Source organism: Durio zibethinus, chromosome 20 (assembly GCF_047325235.1).
Source record: "Durio zibethinus cultivar Kanyao isolate XHJ-2024 chromosome 20, ASM4732523v1, whole genome shotgun sequence".
In the NCBI taxonomy this organism is placed as follows: Eukaryota; Viridiplantae; Streptophyta; class Magnoliopsida; order Malvales; family Malvaceae; genus Durio; species Durio zibethinus.
Window position 1 is genome coordinate 5,823,725 of NC_143181.1, and position 24,382 is coordinate 5,848,106.

The 24,382-nt window shown below is 32.2% G+C and overlaps 3 protein-coding genes and 1 pseudogene across 3 annotated transcripts; 3 read left to right on the top strand and 1 right to left on the bottom strand.

Moving 5' to 3' along the window:
- Window positions 1-10,189: 10,189 nt before the first annotated feature.
- LOC111315143 (agamous-like MADS-box protein MADS9) lies at window positions 10,190-12,688 on the top strand. The gene is made up of 7 exons (XM_089749486.1): window positions 10,190-10,464; window positions 10,639-10,705; window positions 11,282-11,343; window positions 11,429-11,528; window positions 11,633-11,662; window positions 11,782-11,826; window positions 12,351-12,688. The coding sequence occupies exons 1-7, from the start codon at window positions 10,277-10,279 to the stop codon at window positions 12,486-12,488; spliced, it is 630 nt and encodes a 209-aa protein (XP_089605612.1). The 5' UTR covers window positions 10,190-10,276; the 3' UTR covers window positions 12,489-12,688.
- A 1,092-nt stretch (window positions 12,689-13,780) lies between these two features.
- LOC149513076 (agamous-like MADS-box protein MADS9) lies at window positions 13,781-16,594 on the top strand. The gene is made up of 7 exons (XM_089749485.1): window positions 13,781-14,058; window positions 14,232-14,298; window positions 14,893-14,954; window positions 15,057-15,156; window positions 15,236-15,265; window positions 15,437-15,481; window positions 16,201-16,594. Exons 1-7 carry the CDS (start codon window positions 13,871-13,873, stop codon window positions 16,342-16,344), a joined length of 636 nt encoding a protein of 211 aa, XP_089605611.1. The 5' UTR covers window positions 13,781-13,870; the 3' UTR covers window positions 16,345-16,594.
- A 1,378-nt stretch (window positions 16,595-17,972) lies between these two features.
- LOC149513077 (uncharacterized) lies at window positions 17,973-19,639 on the top strand (annotated as a pseudogene).
- Window positions 19,640-20,715: 1,076 nt separating this feature from the next.
- On the bottom strand, window positions 20,716-23,821 carry LOC149513078 (glutathione S-transferase TCHQD-like). The gene is made up of 3 exons (XM_089749501.1): window positions 23,603-23,821; window positions 22,013-22,334; window positions 20,716-21,665 (listed from the first exon to the last, which is right to left on the bottom strand). Exons 2-3 carry the CDS (start codon window positions 22,219-22,221, stop codon window positions 21,071-21,073), a joined length of 804 nt encoding a protein of 267 aa, XP_089605627.1. The 5' UTR covers window positions 22,222-22,334; window positions 23,603-23,821; the 3' UTR covers window positions 20,716-21,070.
- Window positions 23,822-24,382: the final 561 nt, after the last annotated feature.

A 24,382-nucleotide genomic window follows, 5' to 3' on the forward strand; every position in this document is an offset into this window, starting at 1 on the left:
GGGTTGGTAAATTTATCTTGTCATCAAAGTTTTTTGGTAATCAATAAAAAATCTTGCGAATGAGAAATGCATAATATGAAGCAATCATTGAGCAACAATAGCAACAAATTGATGACCAGGAGCAACTCTCAATGAGCAACAGTAAAAACTGACTGCTTTGGAGTCCATGTTAGTAGCAATGCAGCATAACATGCTAGTACATCGGTCTAACAGCATTGTCCCCATAGGAAAAACTTTCGTTGCAAGTAAGGAAGCAGTTTCATCCTCTGTTACCACCCAAGAAGTATGATATTGTTTATAAATTTAATATTAATTTGTTTATTATATTGATTGATTTGGTTTTAATACTTATATTTTATTAAATATTGTAGCATGATATTCGAACTCACAGTATGACCCTTGCTCAGGCTTCCATTGATTAGTTATCCAAATATTAGTTGGAACATATTTTTGAAGGAAACTTTATAACCATTGAGTCTGAGGAAGGGTTATTTGATAAACTATCATTTTTTTCCATTGGTGTGGAGGAGATTAAAGAATTTTGTGAACTAGATGAATTATCAGTTGTTGAGATCATTGCTTATATAAGGTTAGCTTATAAATACAAATATGCACATTCAATATGTAGTAATCTATATTAGGTTGTAATACTAACTAGCAGTATTGATTGTTATCGTACAACTTTCTATATAGAGAGCTTAAGGGGAGACAGTTGAGTAATAGATTTAGATTCATTGACCTCAACTTCATTAGTGAGTAGAGTGAGACAGTTGCTTATTATGCTAATCATGTGATCCTATGCATGAAAACACCGGTTGATTATTATTTGCTCTCGTATAATGCGTAGGAAGCTATATTCCAACCTTAATTACTCCAACCTTAATTACCCCAACCTTACCCAAATATGATCTAATGCATAATCTGAGTATATCATTGTTATTATTTTGCAGTCGTCATTAGGTGCTTATTGTGATTGACACCAAATCCTTAACGCCATACTTACTTAATTCACTTAATCCAACGGCGATGCCTAACACTGATATTCAAACTTTTATAAAAAGGTATTATACTTTATTATATTATATATCTTTTGTTTTTTCATAAGTAATTTTATTTATGTATTAAGTAATTTTTTTTCTTTTCAATTTAAGATAATATCTGCATTCAATTAGAAGATAAAAAAATCGAAATAGGTTTCATTATCGATAAATGTGAAATATATTCTTTTATGCTGAGTTTGTGTAGATAAATATTTTCTAAATCCATTCAATTTAATTTTCAGATACCTCGTCAACCCAATAATATTGAATGTGGATATTATATCATTCGTTTTATATGGGAGATAATGTTACATGATTTTATGATCACACCATTCAAGGTTAGTATAAATCTCATAAACTCGTTATATCTTCAAAAAAATAAAAAGGTACATTATGTTCTCATTTCTTAACATTTACTTCTGATATTTTGTTTTAGTGGGAGAGTAAAGAAAGCTTAATGAAAGAGGAAATGAATGAAGTCCATAAAGAATGGTGTGATTATGTATTATCATTTATCAATGTTAATAAACCTTCAGGTTAAACATTGTTAGTTGAATGTAAATATATAAGGAACTAAGTGTTATAATGTTTTGAACATGCCATGTTGAATGGAAACTTTAAGTTTGTACATTAGGGTATTGGTTTAATATTATTGTTATACTTAATATGAATACACTATGTGTACTTAATAAATTATTTAGTATGATTATTTCAGAAAAGTATATTAATATGACAACGTTATCAGTTTTAATTTCAGATGTGTGATCAATTTATTGAAATACAACAATATTTATTATGTAAATTCCAAAATGTAATTCGTAGTATCACATATAAAAACCAAATGTTTTTTGGGTATTAATATACAACTGACAACAAACATATTCTAGGCATAAACCTACAACTGCCTTGACATATACAATATTAAATATGTTTTCTTGATCGAATTATTGAAGGCATTTTTAGCAAGAAAAAGCCTTGAATCATTCATAACAAAAAATTTTGAAAGAGTTTTTAACCAAAACTGCCTTTAATAATTACACCAAAAATTAATTATATGAAATATTAAAGGTGTTTTGGTAAAAAAAATACTTTCAAGAATCCATCGCGCCTTTTTTGTATGGATTATTGAAGGGGTTTTAAAAAAATGCTTTCAATAAAACCAACTAAAAATTAATCGAATGGATTATGAAAGGCGTTTTCTTATGGGTAATATCTTTAATAATCCCTAACAAAATGTTATTGAAGGCATTTCTGGATATAACCACCTTAATAATCCGACCACCAAAATTTATCGTCTGAAATAATAATGACATTTTTTTACCAAAACTGCCTTTAATAATCTCACCAAAAATTTATTGTGTGAAATATTAAAGGTGTTTTAGGCAAAAAAAAATCCCGTCAAGAATCTGTCTCATCTTTTTTGTATAAATTATTGAAGGCGTTTTAAAAAAATACCTTCAATAATACCAATTAAAAATTAATTGAATGGATTATGAAGGACGTTTGCCTACGGGTAACACCTTGAATAATCCCTAACAAAATTTTATTGAAGGCGTTTATGGAAATAACTGCCTTCAATAATCCGTCATTAAAAGTTTCGTCTAGAATATTATAGGCGTTTTAAGTAAAAAACACATTTAATCATCCGTTCAAACTTTTGGCTATGGATTATTGATGACAATTTTTACAAAAATCCCATTTAATAATCACAACAAAAATTTATTGACTGGAGTATAAAAGGCGAATTCAGCCAAAAATGCCTTCAAAAATCGACTCCATATTTTTCCTATGGATTATTAAGAGCGTTTCTATGCAAAAAACGCCTTCAATATTCTCTAAAAAATTTTTGAAAGCAATTGGTGAAGGCGATTTTGCTAGGAAAATACCTACAATAATCAATTGCAAATAATCTATGCAAAAACACATAAAAAGTTAAAGGAAGGGATCAAACCTACAACCTTATGGTTAATATCAGTACGATCGAATTATTTTAATATGATATTTATTGAAGGTGTTTTTTAACAAAATGACTTTAATAAGCTTGTGAAATTTTTTTGTCCAATTATTAAAGATGTTTTTTTGTAAAAAAACGCTTTCAGTAATCTCATACAATTTTTTTAAAGATTATTATTGAAGGCGTTGTTTGCTAAAAACATGCCTTTAGTATTTACTAAAATTTTTAAGGTAGGATTATTCAGGGCGTTTTAGTTGAGAAACGCCACTGATATCAAGTCTTGGGTAACGTTTATAAGTAACAATGACGCTATTTGAAAATTTAGTGACATTTTGATAATAAACGCTTTAAGTTTTATAAAAAACATAGAAACTAATAATGTTTTTAAGTGAATGACTACTACAAAATTACCGTTAATATGCCATTTTTTTTTAGTGACATTTAATTAAATTAATTTGTAAGAATGTGAGAACATTTAAAATAATAATGAATCTCACTAAGTAAAATGAGACTATGAACAACAGCCTGCTCATTATGACAATGTAATTGATCTCATATTTCCGAACAACCAATCACGACAACATTAGAAATACCAAGCTATAAGTTAAAGAGCAGATGGCATAATAGAAAACAATCTCCGATTGATACATACAACCATTGAAGGTAGTATCAAATGACATCAAGAATATACGTTTTTTTTTAATATTTAAATCAGATTAATGATACTACCAGCAAATTCCAGTTTCTGACAAACAATGAGAGGCTGCGGAGTAACAGGAATGAAGCTGAAGGAATGATGCTCTAAGAATGTCTGTGAAAAGAGACTTGATATACAAATTGCACAAGTAAAGAGTATTGATGCTAATAATTCAAATAAAAAGCTTTTTAATATGGGATCATTTCATCCAAGAAACAATTTTATAAAAATATAATCTTGTTTGACACGAAAATAAGGGAAAACACCTTCTAAATATTCCCCATAAAGCAGTGAACCAACACACCATCACCCAGTCTTTTAGCATCATCAATGACATTGAAACACTCGTCAAAGTACTACATTAGATTTGTATCTTCCTTGTCCATAACTGCCTCAATTTATATGAGTTTAAACTTTCAATTCTGTAAACTTTACATTGCACAGCATCTGATAATGGCAAGTATTTTAAATGCTACAATCTAAATTCTCAATGAACTGAACACTATAAGGTTGCAGCTAGCTATTAATGTCTCTTAAGTTGTTTATCGAGGACTTGGGATTAAATTTAAGAGGAAGCAATTGAAAGGATAAAGGGATCCAAGGAGATATTAAAATGGAAAATAGTTTGCTGAACAGCATAACTACGATATATAAAATTAAAATATTATTCACAAATTTGTTTTCTTACCCTACTCCATATTGATAACCTTCAGCCATTATCAATAGCAACTTTAGTATTCATACTCCATTATTAAACAGTTCTATTTCAAACATACATGGATACCATAATTGATTTTAATTGTGACATCAAGAAAGAAAAGAAACAGTCTCAAAGTTATAGAAAGTTACTAATAACAATTAAAGAACAGCAGACCATCTCTCTTGATTTTGATAGTAGACAATGCCATTTTGGTATTGCCTATGCACGTTCCACGTAAGCTGCAGTTGATCCAGTATCAAGGATCACAGCAGCAACAACATCACTGTTGGTATACCTACCTCCAGCTAATGTTCCAACGGTGTCATTAACTTGGCTTCAAAGACGTTGTAGTAAGACACTTATGGGAAAAGAATAACCACAATGATAAGCAAGATAATTATTCTATATCAAGTCCACAACTCAAATTCAAGTATATAAAGGTCCTATAAGCAAATGAAAATCCAAAACATAAACCTACCAAAGCTGAAACACACATGTCAAGGCCAATGAATCTGCTATATATTTTACACAATGAATTTACTAATATATAACAATTTCATGTGACAATGATTCTGCTAATAAAAATTGTTAAGCATTTACTTTTTGTGCCCATATCAGAACAGGGCCTGGCTGAGCTTCCTTAACACCCTTTCTCTTTACATTAAAATAATAATAATCTTGCAATATTAACAACACGACAAGTAAATATTACAAACCAAAGATTTTGTTTCTAATAGAGAAAGAAACTTTATAATTCAATTTTATAATAGCATCACTAAGTGATCCTTGCTTCAAGCGTCGTTACACTCCTCAATAGTTTTCAACTTTGCATAACTTGAGTAATGACTTAAGCATAATCACACATACCACGAAAAATATCCTACGGTGATCCATTAGACACAAACTCGTAAGCAAGTATACGGGAGCTCCCATCAACACAGTAACCAAGCAATTGAACAAAGTTTTCATGTTTCAACCTTGACACCATGGAAACTTGAAAATCCATGCATCAATGGATACAAATCTTAAACTCTAAAATTAATTTTGAGATGCAGTAAATGCAATGAATTATAGCTGTTAACTAAACCTGGGCTAAAAACTCATCATCAGGTTGCTTGCTGGCATCTAACTTTTTGATTGCTGTAGCATGCCCACTTTTAAAAACTCCATAATAAACTCTACCATATGAATTTTCTCCGATCAAAGAATTTTTACTAAAGTTATTTGTGATTTCTTTCAATTCTTCTGTTGGAATATCAGGGACTCCAATACATTGAACCTTCACAATTTGAGCACTCTTTAATGCAGTTTCAAATGTATGGTAACCTCCATCATTTCCTGAGTGGTCAAATTCAACCCAGATTACACCAATAGATTCAGTATAGCCAGTACAAAGTATAGCCAACCATAGCATGCACAAGAAAAGATTAGAATAAACATGCAAGTGTTTCCAAACACAAAATCCTTTCAAAAGATAACATACCCAACAGAAAGATACCAACAAAAAACTAATCATCTAGAAAAAAGAGTAACAAAAAAAAACTAGAAATCAAACATGAAAATAAAATAAGAAACTCACCGGGGCGAAGAAAATAAAGAAAATAATCACAACTCTGAAAAACGTATAAAAGAAAGAGAAGGAGGAAGTACTCCATTTTCCCTGTTGTGGGATCTAATATCACCCACTGTTCATTCCATTTCTTTAACTGCTAAACCAATGTACAACATATGTATTAAATTACCAAATTTCTTGAAAATTTACAAAAAGAATTAAAAATTGATGAAAGCTATAACTGATAACAAGATTGAAAATTTAGCTAGAATTAGCACAATAAATTTAGGGGTTCGTATAGTCTCAGATCGCTTGAAAAGTTGACCTTGGAGCAAGTTACTACCAGAGCTAGAGGCCAACTGCCGTTTGATCTTTCTAAACTATTCTCTATTGCATCCCTAAATCCTTGTTCCTTTCAAAATTAAATACAAAAATAAAAAAAAAAAAAAGAAGAGAAAAATGTAGACATCGGTTTTGTCCGGCTCTACTATTTTAATAATAATAATAATAATATTTTTAATAAAAAATAAAATAAAATAATTATTAATAAATTTACGTCTAACGATCTCAAAATCGTTATGACAAGAAAAAATCAATATCAATTACTATAAAATGGAAGAAGAAAAGAAAAAAAAAGATTTATAGTAGAAGCACCATTGGAGGCCATAAGGGATGAAATTCGAGGGAAAAGCTTTAACTTTCAGCGGAGAAGATTCTGGAAAAAGCTTTTTCTAACAATTATGCTTCAATTTATTTCTTTGACATTGTCAAGCTGTCCCTTCAATATAGAAGGAGGATAGCTTTTATTAGTAGTTATGGATTTTTAATTGCACAACGTATAAAAGCAAATGCGTGATCATGTTAGTTATTGTAGGTAAATAAGACTCTTGAAAAGCATATCTAGATGGTTTCTTGAAAGTGCCTTGGACATTGTTAATTTACTGATTATTGGGGAATTAAAAGTATTTTACGCTTGATAATATGCTCTTTATTTCTTGTTTTAACAATTGTTGCTTGGTCTTAAGATGCAAAAAGGCAGGTGAACAAAAAAGTATCACTGTAGAGATATCTTGAAAAGCGAAAAAACAGGTACTTATAGTAGTTAAGATATCATTTACTCTGATACCACTAATTTCAAGTTACTACAACACCTTCAAGCTACTAAATGTTTCCAACGTTAAATTTTAATTTCTTTTCGACCTATCTGTAGATCTACAGCCAAGCAAAACTTGCAAATCTTTCTGTAGATCTCAATGATGAAAATAAGATATGAAGTTATTTTTTTTACATTTTTTATTATGTAAAGAAAATATTGTATCTAAACAGACTTTGATTTATAGATTACCAGATCAGGACCTTGAAAAAGAAAATATTCTAAATCAGATCTAAAATATTAGCAACTTTCACTGAACATAACTCAAAGTATTAAAAAATATAGAGATGCTCTACTACAAATATATATAACACTTTAAACAACTCAAAAGAATAAAATATCTCATTTCTGCAGATAAATTAGAAATATACAGCATAATTTAAATAAGATTATGTTATAACCATCACAAGGCATGTTTAATGAGATAAACTAAATTGAAAAACTATATTGCTATCCATAAACAGATAATGGCAAGACAAATTTTGTCTTTTCAAGTTTTTTTGGTTATATTAAGAGTCTACGTGTTGCAATTTTAAGGCAATTTGTTTGGGCACTTCTTAGCTGTTATTTGGACATTGAACTTTAGTAAAACTTTTTTAACTTAGAATCAACTGAAAATTTCTCGAAATTGATATAGCTTTCTCAAACCAAAAGGTTTGAAAATTCAGAAAATTCAAATTTCAGAATATTCTCAATATTTAAAACTGTATAGCAATAGATATAAACAAACATGAAATGAAATGCATACCATTTTTAAATCACATAATCACTATTAAAGTGACTAAATTAGTTACAAATAGCATTTTGCTTATACTTGCCAAACATTTCCAAGTCAATCCACACAAGGGGTAACTTGCAGTTCTCCGAAAGCATTTCCGAATTTGATTCACTCTGTTTCTCCTATTTGACAATCGTTGCATCAGTTGAACCCTTTCCATTGCTCTTACTCTTACCTGTAGCAAAGGCAAATGCTATTCAATAATCAAACACTTGTAATTGCAGTCTTCAGCATATAAGCTTCGGTGGGTTCATCACCATTTTTTTAAAGTCCTAAAGTCGATATTAAAAGCTTCCATACCAACACCACAAGCTTCCATAGAATCGTTAAAGGAGTAAACTTTGAGCAAATAAAAGTGAAACCCAAAGTCCAAATGATTCAAAGAAATAAAATTAATTAAAACCAATCCTAAAGGCAAATACTAGAGTGTTTGAAATTGAAAGATGAAAGTAGATAGATGGGCCTAAAGTTTTGGAAGTGGAAGAAGAGGTAGAAGGGGATTGTTGGTCTTTGACGTCAATTTCCAACACTAAAAACGCTTTTGAGAGCCAATTTTAAACACCTTCTAACATAAAACTACTTTCAATTACTAACCCAAAATAAAAAAAAAAAAAAACACAGCTTAATAAAAAAAAATTCAAACACAAAAACAAAATCTAGAAACTACAAAAATAATAATCTATACAATGTATAGAAAATAGTAATAATAAATCAGACAATACCCATATGCAGAAAAAACAACGTCAAAATAACTCGAATCATGGGTTAAACTGTATTAAATTTCTTCATCCACAAAAGGAAAAAATAAAAAAAATGAAGAAATCAAAAATGAAAAGAAAAGAAGAAACTCTGCCGAGACTAACAAAACAAAGAAAAGAGGATAAACGCTAAAAGCCTAAAAGAAAGAGAAGCCAAAAGAAAAAAGAAATAGATACTCAAACTTATAAACAACACTCATCCCAAAATTACCTCCCAATCATATGATATTACATTGTTAAAGTGTCAACCCAAAAATCTAATTGGGGACAATTATTATATAATGTAATAGGTAAGAGCAAAAAAACGCCTAATTGAGCAAAATAGAACGAACTTCCTTAGCTGCGAGATATTACATCACTGAGATCAAAACAAACCAATATAACAATAGCAAAAAAACAAAGATCAATTTCATGGTCACTTCTAAAGAAGCTACAGACACCGATCCAAATTTGTGAGTATCATTAATGCAATCCGACATACTTTCAAGGATTTGTGAATCTGAAGCACAATAGCTAGCCTAGCATAGAACAGAGCGTCCCACTGCCCCAACCCAATTCCTACCTTCAAAAGTTTTTGATTCTAGGAAAATCATATTTATATATCTTATATTTTTCTTTTTTTTTTTTTTAACTTTCTCCATTATTTATTTACATATTCATAATCAAAAGGGTTAATATGTAATTTGATCACTAAACTATATTACTTTTTATGATTTGGTATTTATAAAAAAAATTCATGATTTAATATTATATTCAACTTTCATTTAATAACGTTATTTGCCTCAAACACTAACACTGTTAATAATACACTGACGTGATAAATAACAATAAATAAAATCATGATATGTGATGTATTTTCATTGGTCAGTATCTATCACAATATCATTTTAACTATTACTGTAAAATTTTTACATGTATTGAACTGTGAAAAATAATATAATTCAAGGTTTAAACTGCATATTAACCCTAATTAAAAAGAAAACTTTCCTCTTTTATTTTGATTAGATGGTTAGGACGTGACTAATTTATTATAGAATAGCATGTTTACTTCCTTCACTGCAAACCTGGACAAGACGATTATTATTATTTCAAAGGCTTCATATCATGACACGTGTCTTTTACAACATGCACACCAAATTCTTTTTTTTATTTTCTTTTCATTTTACGTATCAAACACATCAAAGCCAAGGCCACCCTACAAAATCTTTTGTCGTTCCCTCAGTCCTCAATCCCATCAGTTTCCCACGCCGGCCTTGAAAGTCTTGTCCAAATTTCTTATTTAAAGCCCCAAACCCTAACCGTAAGAGCTCTATTGAAGCAATACTACTACACATAGAAGGATAGATGAGACCAATGGTTAACCAGGTGAATTAAACCAAAACTAACGAAGCCATTTCTTCTCTAAAAGAAAGGCAGGTGGCTTGGCCTGTCAAGAACCCTGAAACAAACATGTCCCTACCATGATACTTCGAAAGTTTTCTGTCCTCTAAACCTGAAATGGAATACCCTGTTTCTTTTCCTCTCTTATCGCTGCCTTTAAGCCTCATTTTCTGCTCCATTCTTCATCATTTTACAGGCAAAAAAAAAAAATTTTAAAAGGAAAGAAAAAAAGCAAATCAAGAGCAAATTAGATCTAGAGAAGAGATGGGGAGAGGCAAGATTGAGATCAAGAGGATTGAGAACTCAAGCAGCAGGCAGGTTACTTATTCAAAGAGAAGGAATGGGATCATGAATAAAGCTAAGGAGATTAGTGTGATGTGTGATGCCCGTGTTGCTCTAATTGTCTTTGCTAGTTCCGGGAAGATGCATCAGTATTGCAGCCCTTCTACTCAGTATGAAGCGTTTTTTCTTTGTTTTTCTTCCAAACCCTTTTTTACTTTCTTGGTTTTGCTTCTTACTGGAAGGAATTTTTTTTTTTTTTTTTTTTTTTTTGTATTTTTCATGATGGGTTTTCTGTTTGCTTGCTCTTTTTCATTTTGAAAAAAAAAAATCCTCATATGGTGAAGGTTGATTGATATTCTGGACCAATATCAGAAGACTTCTGGAAAGAAGTTGTGGGATGCTAAACATGAGGTAGGTTTCATGCTTTTTCTATCTTTCCTTTGATTTTTCTTTCATCTTTTTTCTAACTGTTGTGACCCTAGCTAAGGACATCTGCTAATCTCTTGCATGTACAGAAAAATGACTTTTTTTTTGCCAAAAATATATAAAAAAAAAACCCATGAACTTTAAATACTCTGAATAGATCTACAAATGGGATGAATTGATGTAGTGATTTAGGCCTTTTTCTCTCAGGCATATATTCTATAAATTTTTTTAAATTCTGCTGAAAAGGAAAACTAAAACTATCTGAATGTAACATCTATTAACAGATCTGGTAATAAAATGTCATTTTTCACGTTCCTTTTCCTTGCAAAAATTGAAACAGCTATATGGGAGTCAGTTTTAAAGGTATAAAATTAAACAACAATAAATATATTTTTCCGTGAACAGATATCCAGTAAGATCTACTTAGTTCCTGATGGTTGCTGTAGGGTTTCTAGGTCAAAGGCACAAATTTAACCAACATATATACCAATATGATTTCCTTATGAAAGAAAAACTAACAGTTATTTTTTTTTTTTGTTAAAAAACAAAAACCCACTGCAGAACCTCAGCAATGAAATAGATAGAATCAAGAAAGAGAATGATAGCATGCAGATTGAACTCGGGTATATACTTTTTCAGCTTTAATTTTTTCCTTGGTTCTTTCTCCGTCTCGTAGTTTTATGTTTGAAGTATTTCCTTATTAATTAGGCATTTGAAAGGGGAGGATATCACATCTTTGCCTTACAAAGAGCTGATGGCCATAGAGGATGTCCTTGAGCATGGTCTTACCAGTGTCCGTGCCAAACAGGCCAGTAGTAGAATTACTATTTGCCCCCTTAAACATCTCCAAACTATATATATTTAAGCTTATTAATCTCATTTGGTTCCTTTTTTTTTTTTACTTTTGTACAGATGGACATCCTTGATATGACAAGGAAAAATGTATGCCTATATAGTATTTTTTGTGATTTTATTGGCCCTTAATGTCTATATGTATATATTCTTTAAACAGCATTTTAATTATTTGCCTGACTTGTACACTTTTTGGGTATGCTTCTCAGACGAAATTTTTGGAGGAGGAAATTAAGCAGCTCACTTTCATTCTGGTATTTATTCTCCTATACCGCACCCTTCTTTTTCTACTCCTTAATTTAATACCTTTTGATTTCTACCTTTTTGACCTATTAGCTTTTTTTTTTTTTTAAGTAAGTATGTTAATGGAGTGAGGAAGAAAAGACTAATCATAATTGAATTCAGAGTTTCATTCCGTTGATTCACATGTTGCAAAGGAGTGGCGCAATGTCATGTTTTAGATCTAGAGTTCCCATGGCTAAGAAGCTAATTAATGATTGATTGAGCAGAATTGCAAAGATTTTGCAGCACCTTGTTGAGTTGATACATCAACTTCTAGCTTGTGTATCACCTCAAACTTAGAGGAGCATACATATATAAAGGAAACAGATAATCTTCTCTAAAGCAGTAGAAAAGAATGACCCCAGACCTAGATACTCCTTGCTAGATCAGTAAAGGGCTAAAGGCCTTCCAATTTTTTCTCTTTTTAATTATGTCCGAATGTAGACCTTCCTAGTCCTAGCTAATAATAGTACATATAAATCTCTTATTTTTGCAGAACCAACAGCGTATAACTTTTGAAAACGCTAGAGAGCAGATGAATCATGGATACCAGGTAGACCAGGCCTACAACTCGCAAATGCCTTTCGCCTTCCGTGTGCAGCAAATGCAGCCAAACTTACAAGAGAGGATGTAATAATATTGTGGGTTTGGGGCTGGTATCTAGCTTGCTGAAGCATGGAATTCTCTAGCCTGCTTCTGATTGTAATAACTTTAATTTTCTGCATATTCCAGGGTTTGTGATGATCTTAAGCGCATGAATTTACCTGAACTTGTAAATTGTTAAGCTATATTACTACTATCAACTATGAACTTGATATGTGGAAGTTAATTATATCTACTTTGAGGCCCTATATATAGAACAAAGTTTATATAAAATTTTTTAGGCAAAATTTGTGAAGTTTTTTCTTTAAAATGATTTAATAAAAACTTTAATAAAAAAATTCAAATCAATAAATTAATAGAATTAAAAGCAAATTAATTAGTTCAAATATTTTTAAATTATTTTTGAAAAATCAAAACTTTTTAAAAACGGGGAGAGGGGGAATGATAGTAGTTTATAGTATTGCATAATGTACAAAAACCATTGCCTGTTGCCTCCCTTCCCTTGTCAAGCAAAAGCAAATCCCCCCACCCACCCACCATCTCCAAATCCTATTTCCTATGTGAATTTACCTTTTTGATGAAAGCTTTTCCAAGCAATGCACAATAGCTAGCATAGAAAAGAGCCCCTCACTGCCCCAACCCAAACCTAGCCCTCCTGTCTATGAAAGACGTCGATAGTTTTGACTCTTGGAAAATCATATATAACTTATATTTTCTTCTCTTTTTTTCTTTTTTTAACCTTTCTTCTTTACTCGCATCCATTTAATATTTAGATATTCAGTTTTATTTAGATTTGATGGTTAAGATATGATTTATTATAGAATACCATATTTAGTTCCATCACTACAACCTTAGACAAGACCATTATTGTTGATCATTTCAAAGGTTTCATATCATGACACGTCTCCTATACAACATGCATATCAATTTTTTTTCTTCATTTTACGTATCAAACACAGCCAAGCCACCCTAAAAAAAATCTTGGTTGTTCCCTGCTCAATCTCATCAGTTTCCCACGCCGGCCTTTGATGTCTTGTCCAAATTTCCATTTTTAAAACTTCAATTAATACTGTTTACTATCTAATATCAGAGAGGACCATGGAGACCAATTGGTTACCAAGGTGAAACTAAAACTAAGAAAAAAAAAAAAAAGACGTCAGAGTTGTTTTTCTTAAAAGAAAAAGGCAGGTGACTTGGCCTTGTCAATAACCCTGAAATACACATGTGCCTATAACACTTCGAAAGTCTTCTATCATCTAAACCAGAAATAGAATGTTTCCCTGTTACTTTTCCACTCTTATCTCTGTCTTTAAACCTCATTTTCTGCTCCATTCTTCATCTTTTTACAAGCAAAGCAAAACAAAAAAGAAAGGAAAAAAAAAAAACAAAAAAGACGAAGAGCAAAGAGAAGAGATGGGCAGAGGCAAGATTGAGATCAAGAGGATTGAGAACTCTAGTAACAGGCAGGTTACTTATTCAAAGAGAAGGAATGGGATCATGAAGAAAGCTAGGGAGATTAGTGTGCTGTGTGATGCTCGTGTTTCTCTTGTTATCTTTGCTAGCTCTGGGAAGATGCATGAGTATTGCAGCCCATCTACTAAGTATGAAGCTTTTTTCCCCTTTTTCTCTCAACCCTTTTTTACTTTCTTGATTCTGCTTCTAATTAACTACAAAGAATCTTCCTTTTTTGTGTTGTTTTGATATATTTTCTTGATGGGTTTTCTGTTTGGTTGTTCCTTTTCATTTCGAAAAAAAAATTGCTCTTATGGTGAAGGTTGATTGATATTTTGGACCAATATCAGAGGACTTCGGGAAAGAAGTTGTGGGATGCTAAACATGAGGTAGGTTTGATTCTTTTTCCTTTGTTTCCTTTGATTTTTCTTTCATTTTTTGTCTAACTGTTATGACCCTAACTATGGGCATCTGGTATTCTCTTTCATGTATCAGGAAAATAACTCTTTTTTTTTTGTTAACAGTATATAAAAAAACATGAACTATGAATTCTTTGAATAGATCTATAAATGGGTTTAATTGATCTAGTGCTTTAGCCCTTTCTCTCTCATGCATATATTTTATAACTTTTTTCTTTGAAAAAGAAAACTAAAACTATCTGAAATAGTGTAACATCTATCAAAAGATCTGGTAATCAAATGTTATTGTCCTCCTTCCCTTTCCTTGCAAAAATTGAAAGAGTTATATAGGGGTTGGTTTAAACTTTCAAGGCATAAAATTAAACAACAATAAATGTATTTTCCCTGAACAGATCTCCAGTAAGATCTACCTATTTCATGATGGTAGCCCTAGGGTTTCATGGTCAAAAGCACAAATTTAACCAACATACCAATCTGTAAGCTCACATATAGCTATGATTTTCTTGTGAATGAGAAACTAACAGTTTTTTTTTTTTTTTCTCTTTCACCAATAACTCACTGCAGAACCTCAGCAATGAAATAGACAGAATCAAGAAAGAGAATGATAGCATGCAGATTGAACTCAGGCATGTACTTTTTCAGCTTTGTTTCTTTAGTTCTTTCTCTCTTTGACTCACTCTCACTCTCTGTCTTATATAGTCTTATGTTTTGAGTATGTCCTTGATTAGACATTTGAAAGGGGAGGATATCACATCTTTGCCTTACAAGGAGCTGATGGCCTTAGAGGATGCCCTTGAGAATGGCCTTACCTGTGTCCGCGCCAAACAGGTCAGTATATAAATATATATATATATATATATAAGTGAAAGCTTATCAATCTCATTTTGGTTCTTTTTTTTTGTTACAGATGGACATCCTTGATATGACAAGGAAAAATGTATGTATATATATATTTATCATATATATTAATTACCAGTGGTATAGTTCTTATTTTGATTTTAATTTGACTTTAATTGATGATAGTATTACCTTTTGCTTATTGCATCTTAACTGAAGTTTATTTGCTAATTATTTGCCTAACTTGTACACTTTTGGGTTTGCTTCTTAGACGAAATTACTGGAGGAGGACAATAAGCAGCTCAATTTCATTGTGGTATTTATTCTCCTGTACTGCACCTTTATACACGTTCAGAAACACCGTTTAATTTCATTGTGGTATATTTTTTTCAAATATATAGTTTATGTGTTAAAGAAGAATAAAAGGGTGATCATGCCTGAGTGAAAGTGTGGGATTTGTGCATGTATTTATATCATGCATGTAACCAAAAAGAAAACAAAAAGGAAATTATTCACTGATCCAACTAATTAAATTCTAGCATGATAAGATGGGAGGGGCAGAAAATGTCTAAGGTCACGTTGCCTCACCTAGTTTCAACTTTCATCAAGTTAACTTGGTTATAGGGTTATCTATATTTACCAGACAAATTGCTAATTTTCATGAGTAAATTAAAACGAAAGTGAAATAGTGGTATTGGGTTCCCATATATTGATTGCACTTGACTGGTGCAGTGTCATTCATGTTAGCTCTAGAGTCCCAGTAGCTAAGAAGCTAATGAACACAATGCATTTTCCATCGTGCACCTTAATTTTGAGTTGACATATAAATCAACAGCTAGCTAGCTTGTGTATCACCTCGAAGGAGCATGCATAAAGGAAACAGTTCTTCTCTAAAGCAGTAGAAAAGGATGATCCTTGCTAATTTTATATATTCATGTGTTATTGTCTCAAACTGATCATCACCCCCATCTACTTTTGTTGATTTTCATGAATGGTTTATATATACGAATCTCTCTAACTTTTAATATTTTGCAGAATCAACAGCAAATAGCTAATTATGAAAATGCAAGAGATCAGCAGATGGATCATGGATACCAGCGAGCCCGGGAGTACAACTCGCAGATGCCTTTCGCTTTCCGTGTGCAGCCAATGCAGCCAAACTTACAAGAGAGGATGTAATAAGATTGTGGGGGTTGAGGCTGCAGGACCTAGCTCAAGCCTGAAATTCTCTTCCATGGCTGCTTAGTTTCAGATAATTAATAACTTTAGTTTTCTGCCTATATTCCTAAGGTTTGTGGTAATGATCTTAACTAAATGCATAAATTTACCTGATGAACTTGTAATAACCGTATTACTATCCATATCAACTATGAACTTGATAAATTGATCCGTCGATGATCAGTACTATATCTAATTTGAGGAATTATAATATGTGTGCCTTATCTAGGATGTAAGAGATTTCACTTTCTCGGAGTCCATTATAAATTGTAATTTTCATTAAAATTTTCATTTTTTTTTCATTTTAATTAATTAATCAAGGATAATAGAATGAATGAGAGTAAATTAATTTGGTGTTAATGGATGTATGATATTAAATATTATAATTTTTGAAAATATGAAGTGGGCATTTTTTTTATATGTTGCTAGAAAGTAATTATTTTTAGGATCATTTTAATATAAGTTAAACTCATATGCATATGCAATCATCAAAACTCTTTTTTTTCTTTCTATGATCTCACCTTTTTTTTTTTTAATGAAATGACCATTTGTATCATTTATGAATTAGATTTTATCTTTTTAAAATTAGTTTTGCCACTTCATGATGGAAATTTTTTAGGGTTTGTTTGGTTCTGTTGTATCCGAGGTAGAGTTTTTATAAGAACTACTACTCTACTTTAGAAAAGTTGACAATTTTAATATTGAAGTGTTGTTAAATTTTAAAAACTATTTGATAGTAATTTTGTATATTTTTAATAAAAAATAAAATTATCAAATTTATTAAATTAAACCCTAATTTTTTACATGAAAGAAATAAATAAAATAAAGAGATATTTTTATTAAATAGAAGTAAAAACAAATGAAATCAATCGAAAATTTGAATAAAATAAAAAAGTATATGTGAAATAATATAATCATCTTTATAATTTTGTGAATTAATGAAGAGTAAATTAAAAATTAAAATTTTCATTAAATATTTATTATTAAAATAAAACATTTCAAAAATTTTGATTAATTTATAGCTTCCACTAAAAATTTAAATATGCTTTTTGCATTAATTAAAAATCTTAAAAGTTATCATTAGGTCATAAATTAATTACATAAAATGTTTTACATAATTTTTTTTTGCATTATAACTTTGCAATTCCAATTTTATGAAACAAACACAAATTATTTTATTACAATTATAAATTTTGAAGACAATAATTTTTCTCCACCTGGAGAAGGAGGTGTACAAGGGCCAAGTAGCTCGCCTAGTTTTCACTATTTTTATAAAAGAAAAGTAAAATATAAACCGAGCTTGTCCTTCTTCAGCGGCCTGGTGCCTCTGCTCTCGTAACATGTATTTTTTACCTTCTCCATTTTTCCATTTTTTTCTTTCCGTAAAATTTTTTTTCTTCGCGGTTAATTATTTCAGTGTATTACCCTCTTTTTTCATATGATTTTTTTTCAATCTGCATTAGTGTTTAGATTCTGAGATTAGGGGTTTTGGATTGTGCAGAGAAAGGGATTTTAGGGTTTTCTCCTCAGAGAGAGCATTGACAGAGGTATTAGTTTATTTTTTTTAGAAAAGGTTTATTGGGAACGATATGGTTAGAAAAAGGGAGGTAGGGATTCGTTTGGTACATTGTATTGGTGAAGGGGATATACTTTATTTTTGTTATTGGGTCAAAATTTGTCTTTTCTTTTTCTCGTCTTATTTAGATTTGGAGCAATGAGTTTGCTGCATTGTTGATAATTGGTGTGGAAACAATTCAGGTAAGGTCGTGCGAGAATACGACTTTGGTTAACGAAACTTTGCGTGAAGTTGCTACTGCAGAGCAATATTTGTGCTCATAGTCAATGGGAGACCTTGTCCATGAGCAGCGGGATTGCATTGTGGTTGATTCTAATGGGGATTGTGTTGTTGAATCGGGTGAAGATGAAAATACTGGTTGTTAAAGGTTTGGGGATACTGATTGTAGAGATGGGATAAAGGGTGAGGACCAAATGGTTTTTTGGCTTGAAAGAATTGATGGGTGATGAACGTCGTAACAGCGTAGTTCGTTTGAAAGAAGAAATCAGGATGAAAATGCCTATGGTTCTTGTTCAAAAGAGTTGATGGGTGATAGTGTGGATTGTTTGGAAAGTAACCAGGATTAACATGTGCATGGTTCTGGTTCAAAGGAATTGATGGGTGATAGTTGCAGGGATAGCGCAGTTTACTCAAATGAAAATCAGGGTGAGAATGTGGATGGTTCTTTTGAAGAGTTGTTGATGGATGATAGGTGTGGTGATAGTACAGTTTGCTCCAATGAAAATCAGAGTGAGAATGTAGATGGTGCTGGCTCAAAGGAATTGATTGGTGATCAGGATGGTGATTGCACGGTATGCTTGAATGAAAATCAGGAAGAAAATGTGGATGGTTCTGGTTCAAAGGAAATGATGGGTGATAGCTGTGGTGATACTGCAGTTTGTTTGAATGATAATCAGGGTGAAAATTTAGATGGTTCTGGGCTAGAGGAATCGATGCATGATGATGATAGCACAGGTTATTCAAATGAAGATCAGTGTGAACATATATATCGTACTGGTTCAAAGGAATTGATGGGTGATAGGATTGGTAATTATTTAGTCTTTTTGGATGAAAATTGGGGGAACCACTGACACTCTCATCATGATGTGGAAGAGAAAAATTAATGGTAGAAAGGACTGTGACTGATGTTCTGAACCAAATATTGTCTTCATAGAAATGTGAAGTGCCATTCGAGTTAATCAATATAACTGGTGAAGACAGGAATAAGGATGATACAAGTACCTGTTGTCCCTCTGTTGAAGTAGCTATGGAAGAAAACGAGAGATATTAACTGAGATTGGGACTAAAATTTGCAACCAGCTGCCATCTGTCCAGGGTAGTAACTTGCCTTAAGAATCAATAGCTATTTCTGGTTGCAGGAGCGCTTGTCCCCAACAAAATGACCTGAAGGATAGTAACATTGTTAGAGGTCCTGCTCTGGATGGGAAATCCGGCGCTTCATTCGTGATAGAATCTTATATATATGGTGCTTCTAACAGCGATGTTTATTCCTCATCTTCCACTGGCAAACAGTACCAAAATTCGCAAGCATAAAAGCTACTGGGATCAGCTAGCAGAGACAACACAAAGTTGATTCACGATTTACCTAAGAAACTTGAATATAGCCCATTACCTGTTTTAGTTCAATCAACACCAGATCACAGAGACGAGATAAGCAGAGGGGAAAAAGAGTGCCGTGAATTTGTTTGCAAAGGTGAAGCTATTAATGTTGACAATGGAAGGCACAGTTTTCAGGAGGATGTACCACCAGGGTTCTCATCTCCTACCAATGCATTTTTTATTTCATCTGCTGCTCCATCAACTGCTACTGATTTCCCTCAACCAAAATTTTGTCAGTTGAATTGTCCTGATATGATTATTGCTCATCCACATAAGAGATTCATTTCCCGTTTGCCCGTATCATATGGAATTCCATTGCCCATTTTGCAGTAGATCGGATCACCACATGTTGGAAGTGTAGAGAGTTGGGTAATTTTCCCTGGTGTGCCTTCCCACCCTTTTCCGCTTTTACCTCCATGTCCCCACGATAAGCAAGACACTCCAACGGCTTGTGCTGCTAACTCCATTGGAGTTAATGAAGATGCAGAAGAAGGGCAACAGAACAGCAATCGACCTGCCACTAGTAATCCTGATGAAAACATTCCTAGCTCAGCTTGTGGTAACCAAGCAGATACAGACATTCCAGGTACTAACATCCAACAGATATTTAAAAGAACGAGGAATCCTCTAATGATTTGGGAAAGTACTTTCAGACAGAAGAAAGGAAAAGGGCCTCCATGTCATAAGTCTGAATGCATGGGAAACAACTATATAGGTGGGACATGCTGAATAGATGTAGAAAAGGTAAAAAAATGAGTTCAGAAATTATTATTATTTAGATGATATGTCCTGTAGAGTTAGGTCGTAACGATTTTTGTCAGCAATCACAGCACCCAAATAAACATTGATTTATAGGAAATTTTTCTAAGAAGCACTGAATTTTCTTTCATACTTAATATATTATCTTCAATTCTTTGTTTCCTGGGTTTAAGTTCCACCGGAGTTTTGTATTTTATGAAATTCCTGACCTAAAGTAATTACTCTCAGATTCCTTTTGAGAATGGTTTTTGCCTTCTTGGTCATGGATCCTTCTTGCAAACTTTGAGAAAGGCGGCACTTCATACTTTTTCATTTTAGTTGTTAGGTTCACAACCGTTTTAAACTCTGGAATAAGATGATAATTTCCAAGGTCAAAGGGGAATGCAGGCACACCGACATAAGCCAAAAGTTCTATTTTATTTAGAAACAATATCACTTATCCAAGAAAAAAATGTTAATGTCACTTTACACCATGTAAAAAGCATCGCCAAGCTTTTCATTATATCAACCTCGGAACCAATCAATCAAAAAGTTTCAATCCCTCCGATCCACATTTATACCTACCATTCTCTTCTTTTTCCTCTCTATATTTACCAAAAAACCAAAAGAAAAAAAAAAAAAAACAAATTCCTGCAATGAAAAGGATAACAAGAACAAAAAAAACGTACGGTTATAATTTTTCTTTCAAACTCAATTTTATGCATCTCAGTTGACAACTCCCATATCCTGTCACATCTAACCCACAATCTTTAATCAATATCTCTTCAGCAAATTTCTGATATGAAGTAAGAACCAAGTTTTTATTAGTATTTTTCGCTTCCTCCAGCCATTGAAATACTTTCCTATTACCTTTTTGTAGCTAGGTCTTTGTTGCACCAAACCCCAGTACTTTGCAATGTTTGGCCTTCTACTTATATACTCATTGTCCAAATCCAGGAGCACTAAGCGAGCTAGTACTGGAATAAGCATCGCATCCGCCATGGTGAACTCGTCCCCTGCTAAATATTTTGTTTCATTCAACTTTGTTTCAACTTTATCAAGTAGTTGAATGAGATGCTCTTTGCTTCTCTTCAGAACATCCGGGTTTTTCAACTTCTCCTCAGTCTCATATGCTTCTCTGAGCTTACAGTGGTAAGCACTGGCTAGGTCAGGAGATTCTGCCATCCTAGCAATCACCACCTTCCTTATGAATTTAGAGACAAAGAGGCGGTACTTGTTCGGAATGTGTGACAGGGTGAAATACTTGGGGTTCCATTCTTGTATCTGGTGCATCCACTCTATTATTTCTTCACTACTAAAGGCAATGCCATTGTTACCAACAGAGACAACTGCAATTCTTTCAATGTACCTGCAAATATCTTACTCACATTAGAATCTTCCCTTTGACTAAAATAGTTTTTTTCTGAAATAAATTTTGATCAAAATGCTTTTTTGCCACATGACAAATGAGAAGCCTTTTCATCACAGAAATCTTAACAGAGCAAATAAGTTGTACTTTCTAGGCATTTTGAAGGTTTAAAAGTATTTATTTAGAGACACTACTCTGCACTTTGAACTTTATTATTCTCTTCAAGAAGTCATTAATAAGCAAGAGTAAGTAATTCTAGTGGCAGTCAAAATGCAAGTTTGAAATTACATCCAAGTGCACAGAAGATCTTAAGTAGATAAAAATTGTGAATGAAGGACAGAACATACAGGATTATTTCAATTGTGTCGAAAATGATATGAGAACCGTTCTTGAAAACAGGGAGTTTCACACTTGAATTCATCCTGAAGAAGAAGGAATCCATATTCTTGCCAACAATAGGATTGACATGAAAAGAGGTGTAATCAATGCCTTTCTCCTCCAAAGCGAGTCTGACCTTTTGGCTGTCCAATGAGTATGGATGATGATATAACTGCATGATTTAATTAACAGTGGCTATCAAGATGTAACCAATGGCTTGAAACTTAAAGACTGTTTTCACCAACTTCGAATATCTTTCCCAGCACAATCTAGAAAAAGAATGGATGAGGTCTGCAATTGAACAGTACAGACAGCCAAATCAGTATCTTTCATCAAATTTACTCAAAACTTATGGACATGATAACAATTTAAAGCATAAATGATTGAATAAGACCAATGCAGGAATCCCTGAAAAGATAAGACATGCAGTAATGGCAAATCTCATAAATATAACAAAGGGCTAATCTGCTGAAGTGTCAATAGATATGGTAGACTGAAAAAACTACAAGAACCGTACTGATCTGTAAAATTTTTTCTACCTCAATACCCAAGCTTTTAAGGCTAATTTTTCTTCTGTTCAAGCCCAAAGATTGAATCCACCAAGTGTACAACTATGCAGAAAGTGAGAAATCATGTATGCTTATCATAGTTCCTTGATACCATCAGACAATATCATATGACAAAGTAATGTTGCTTAAATGAACGCTCAGCCCGACTTCTTTAACTGAATATAAGCCACAATCATTAATTCTTTGAATTAAAGAGTAGTTACAACTAGATTTTAAATTCAAATTGTTGCATCCGAATTTATAATAACCGAGGTCTCTAAATAAACTGCCTATTTTGGAACAACTCCACTCCTACAGAAAGCAGGCTTTAGGAAACTATAAACACTCATCTGCGTCTATCTTTACTAAAGAGACAAACTTAGCATAATGTTAAGAGATTATGATCATGTTCTTTAAATATTTAATGCTTTTCCGATGTAATTTGAACTTGTTATATCAATTCACCTCAAATTCCAGCATCCTCAATTCAAGAAAGAAAAGCATATGCTTTGTAAGTCAAACTTTTAACAACAAACACTAGCTCCAAAAACCCATTTAAGAAAATAAAGCAACAAACATGCCATAATAAAAACCAAGTCATCAACAAAATTCAGTTCATGAAGATTATTAAATCAACTCCGGAAATTGTCCAAAGTCAAGGGAAGGGAGGGATAAAGTAGTTGGCAAAGATTCCAGTTCAACAAGCAAAAACTCACTAAAGATTACATATAAACACATCATCATGTAGTTAAATTAAACTATTGACCGTTCAAAGTTTGGAAACTCCTACAAAAAACTAGACAGAACATAACCAAATCCAAGATACAGAATCTAAGAGAAACCCAACTGACCACATGCTGATTCCAGTTGAACTAAATCAAGTAAAGCAGAACACCAAATCAAGAAGCGTAAAGACCAAAGAATATTAATGGGTTTTATATTTACAAACCAAAACAGTTAAAAAAAACAGAATAAGCAAAACAGAAAAGAAGACGAGTCACAAGACTTTACCAAGATGAGAATGGAAGCTTCAACGAGAGTCCTACAGGTTTTTTGGGATTGATGTGGGTTTATTATATTTGTAGAAACAGAAAAGGGTCTGTTTTTTTTTTTTTTTTTTTCAAGAGGAAGAGAAAGAACAACAAACAAGTAGGGGAGAAAGAGAACATGCTTCCAATTGGAAAGTGCAAAGCAAAGGTGGGGTTCGAAAGGGCGTAAGGCTACTCGCTTGAGTTGGAGAATAAAATATATTCGCATTATTAGAGTGGAATAAATAATTTATTTATATTTAAATAATTAACTTAAAGATAAATATATATTTTTAATAATTTTATTTTCTAAAATCTAAACAAGAAGTTAATTGATACATCTTAATATTAATATATTTTGAATAATATTAAAAATAACTTATTTTTTTACCTTATTATTAAGTTAATTTTGCACGGCACTTTCAATATGAAATAGGCTTGGCATTAAAAAGGGCAAGTGACGCATATATTGGCAGAGCAGCGCGTAGGCTTACGGATGATAAAAACAGAGAGAGGGCGGTTCTTGGAATCTGACAGTTAAAGAAAATATGAAGCCACCCCCCACCAAACAAGAATGTATATGGGTTGGTAATAATCAAATACAAAAAAAAAAATAAGTATGTTGATTGGAAACTAGGACGCTTTTAACTTTTGGGCAAGGGGCAAAAAGTGCGGGCCTAACTGGACGTGGGCTTTTTCCACTACTATTCTATTTAATGTCATTCCGTGTGAAACTTGTCCTTATTTTCTTATGAAGTTACTG

Coding starts and splice junctions, on each gene's coding strand:
- LOC111315143 (XM_089749486.1), top strand. CDS start 10,277: ATGGGGAGAGGCAAGATTGAGATCAAGAGGATTGAGAACTCAAGCAGC. Junction 10,465..10,638: donor TATTGCAGCCCTTCTACTCA/GTATGAAGCGTT, acceptor CATATGGTGAAG/GTTGATTGATATTCTGGACC. Junction 11,663..11,781: donor TTGATATGACAAGGAAAAAT/GTATGCCTATAT, acceptor TATGCTTCTCAG/ACGAAATTTTTGGAGGAGGA.
- LOC149513076 (XM_089749485.1), top strand. CDS start 13,871: ATGGGCAGAGGCAAGATTGAGATCAAGAGGATTGAGAACTCTAGTAAC. Junction 14,299..14,892: donor TGTGGGATGCTAAACATGAG/GTAGGTTTGATT, acceptor AACTCACTGCAG/AACCTCAGCAATGAAATAGA. Junction 15,482..16,200: donor AGCAGCTCAATTTCATTGTG/GTATTTATTCTC, acceptor AATATTTTGCAG/AATCAACAGCAAATAGCTAA.
- LOC149513078 (XM_089749501.1), bottom strand. CDS start 22,221: ATGCAGTTATATCATCATCCATACTCATTGGACAGCCAAAAGGTCAGA. Junction 21,666..22,012: donor GACACAATTGAAATAATCCT/GTATGTTCTGTC, acceptor AGATATTTGCAG/GTACATTGAAAGAATTGCAG.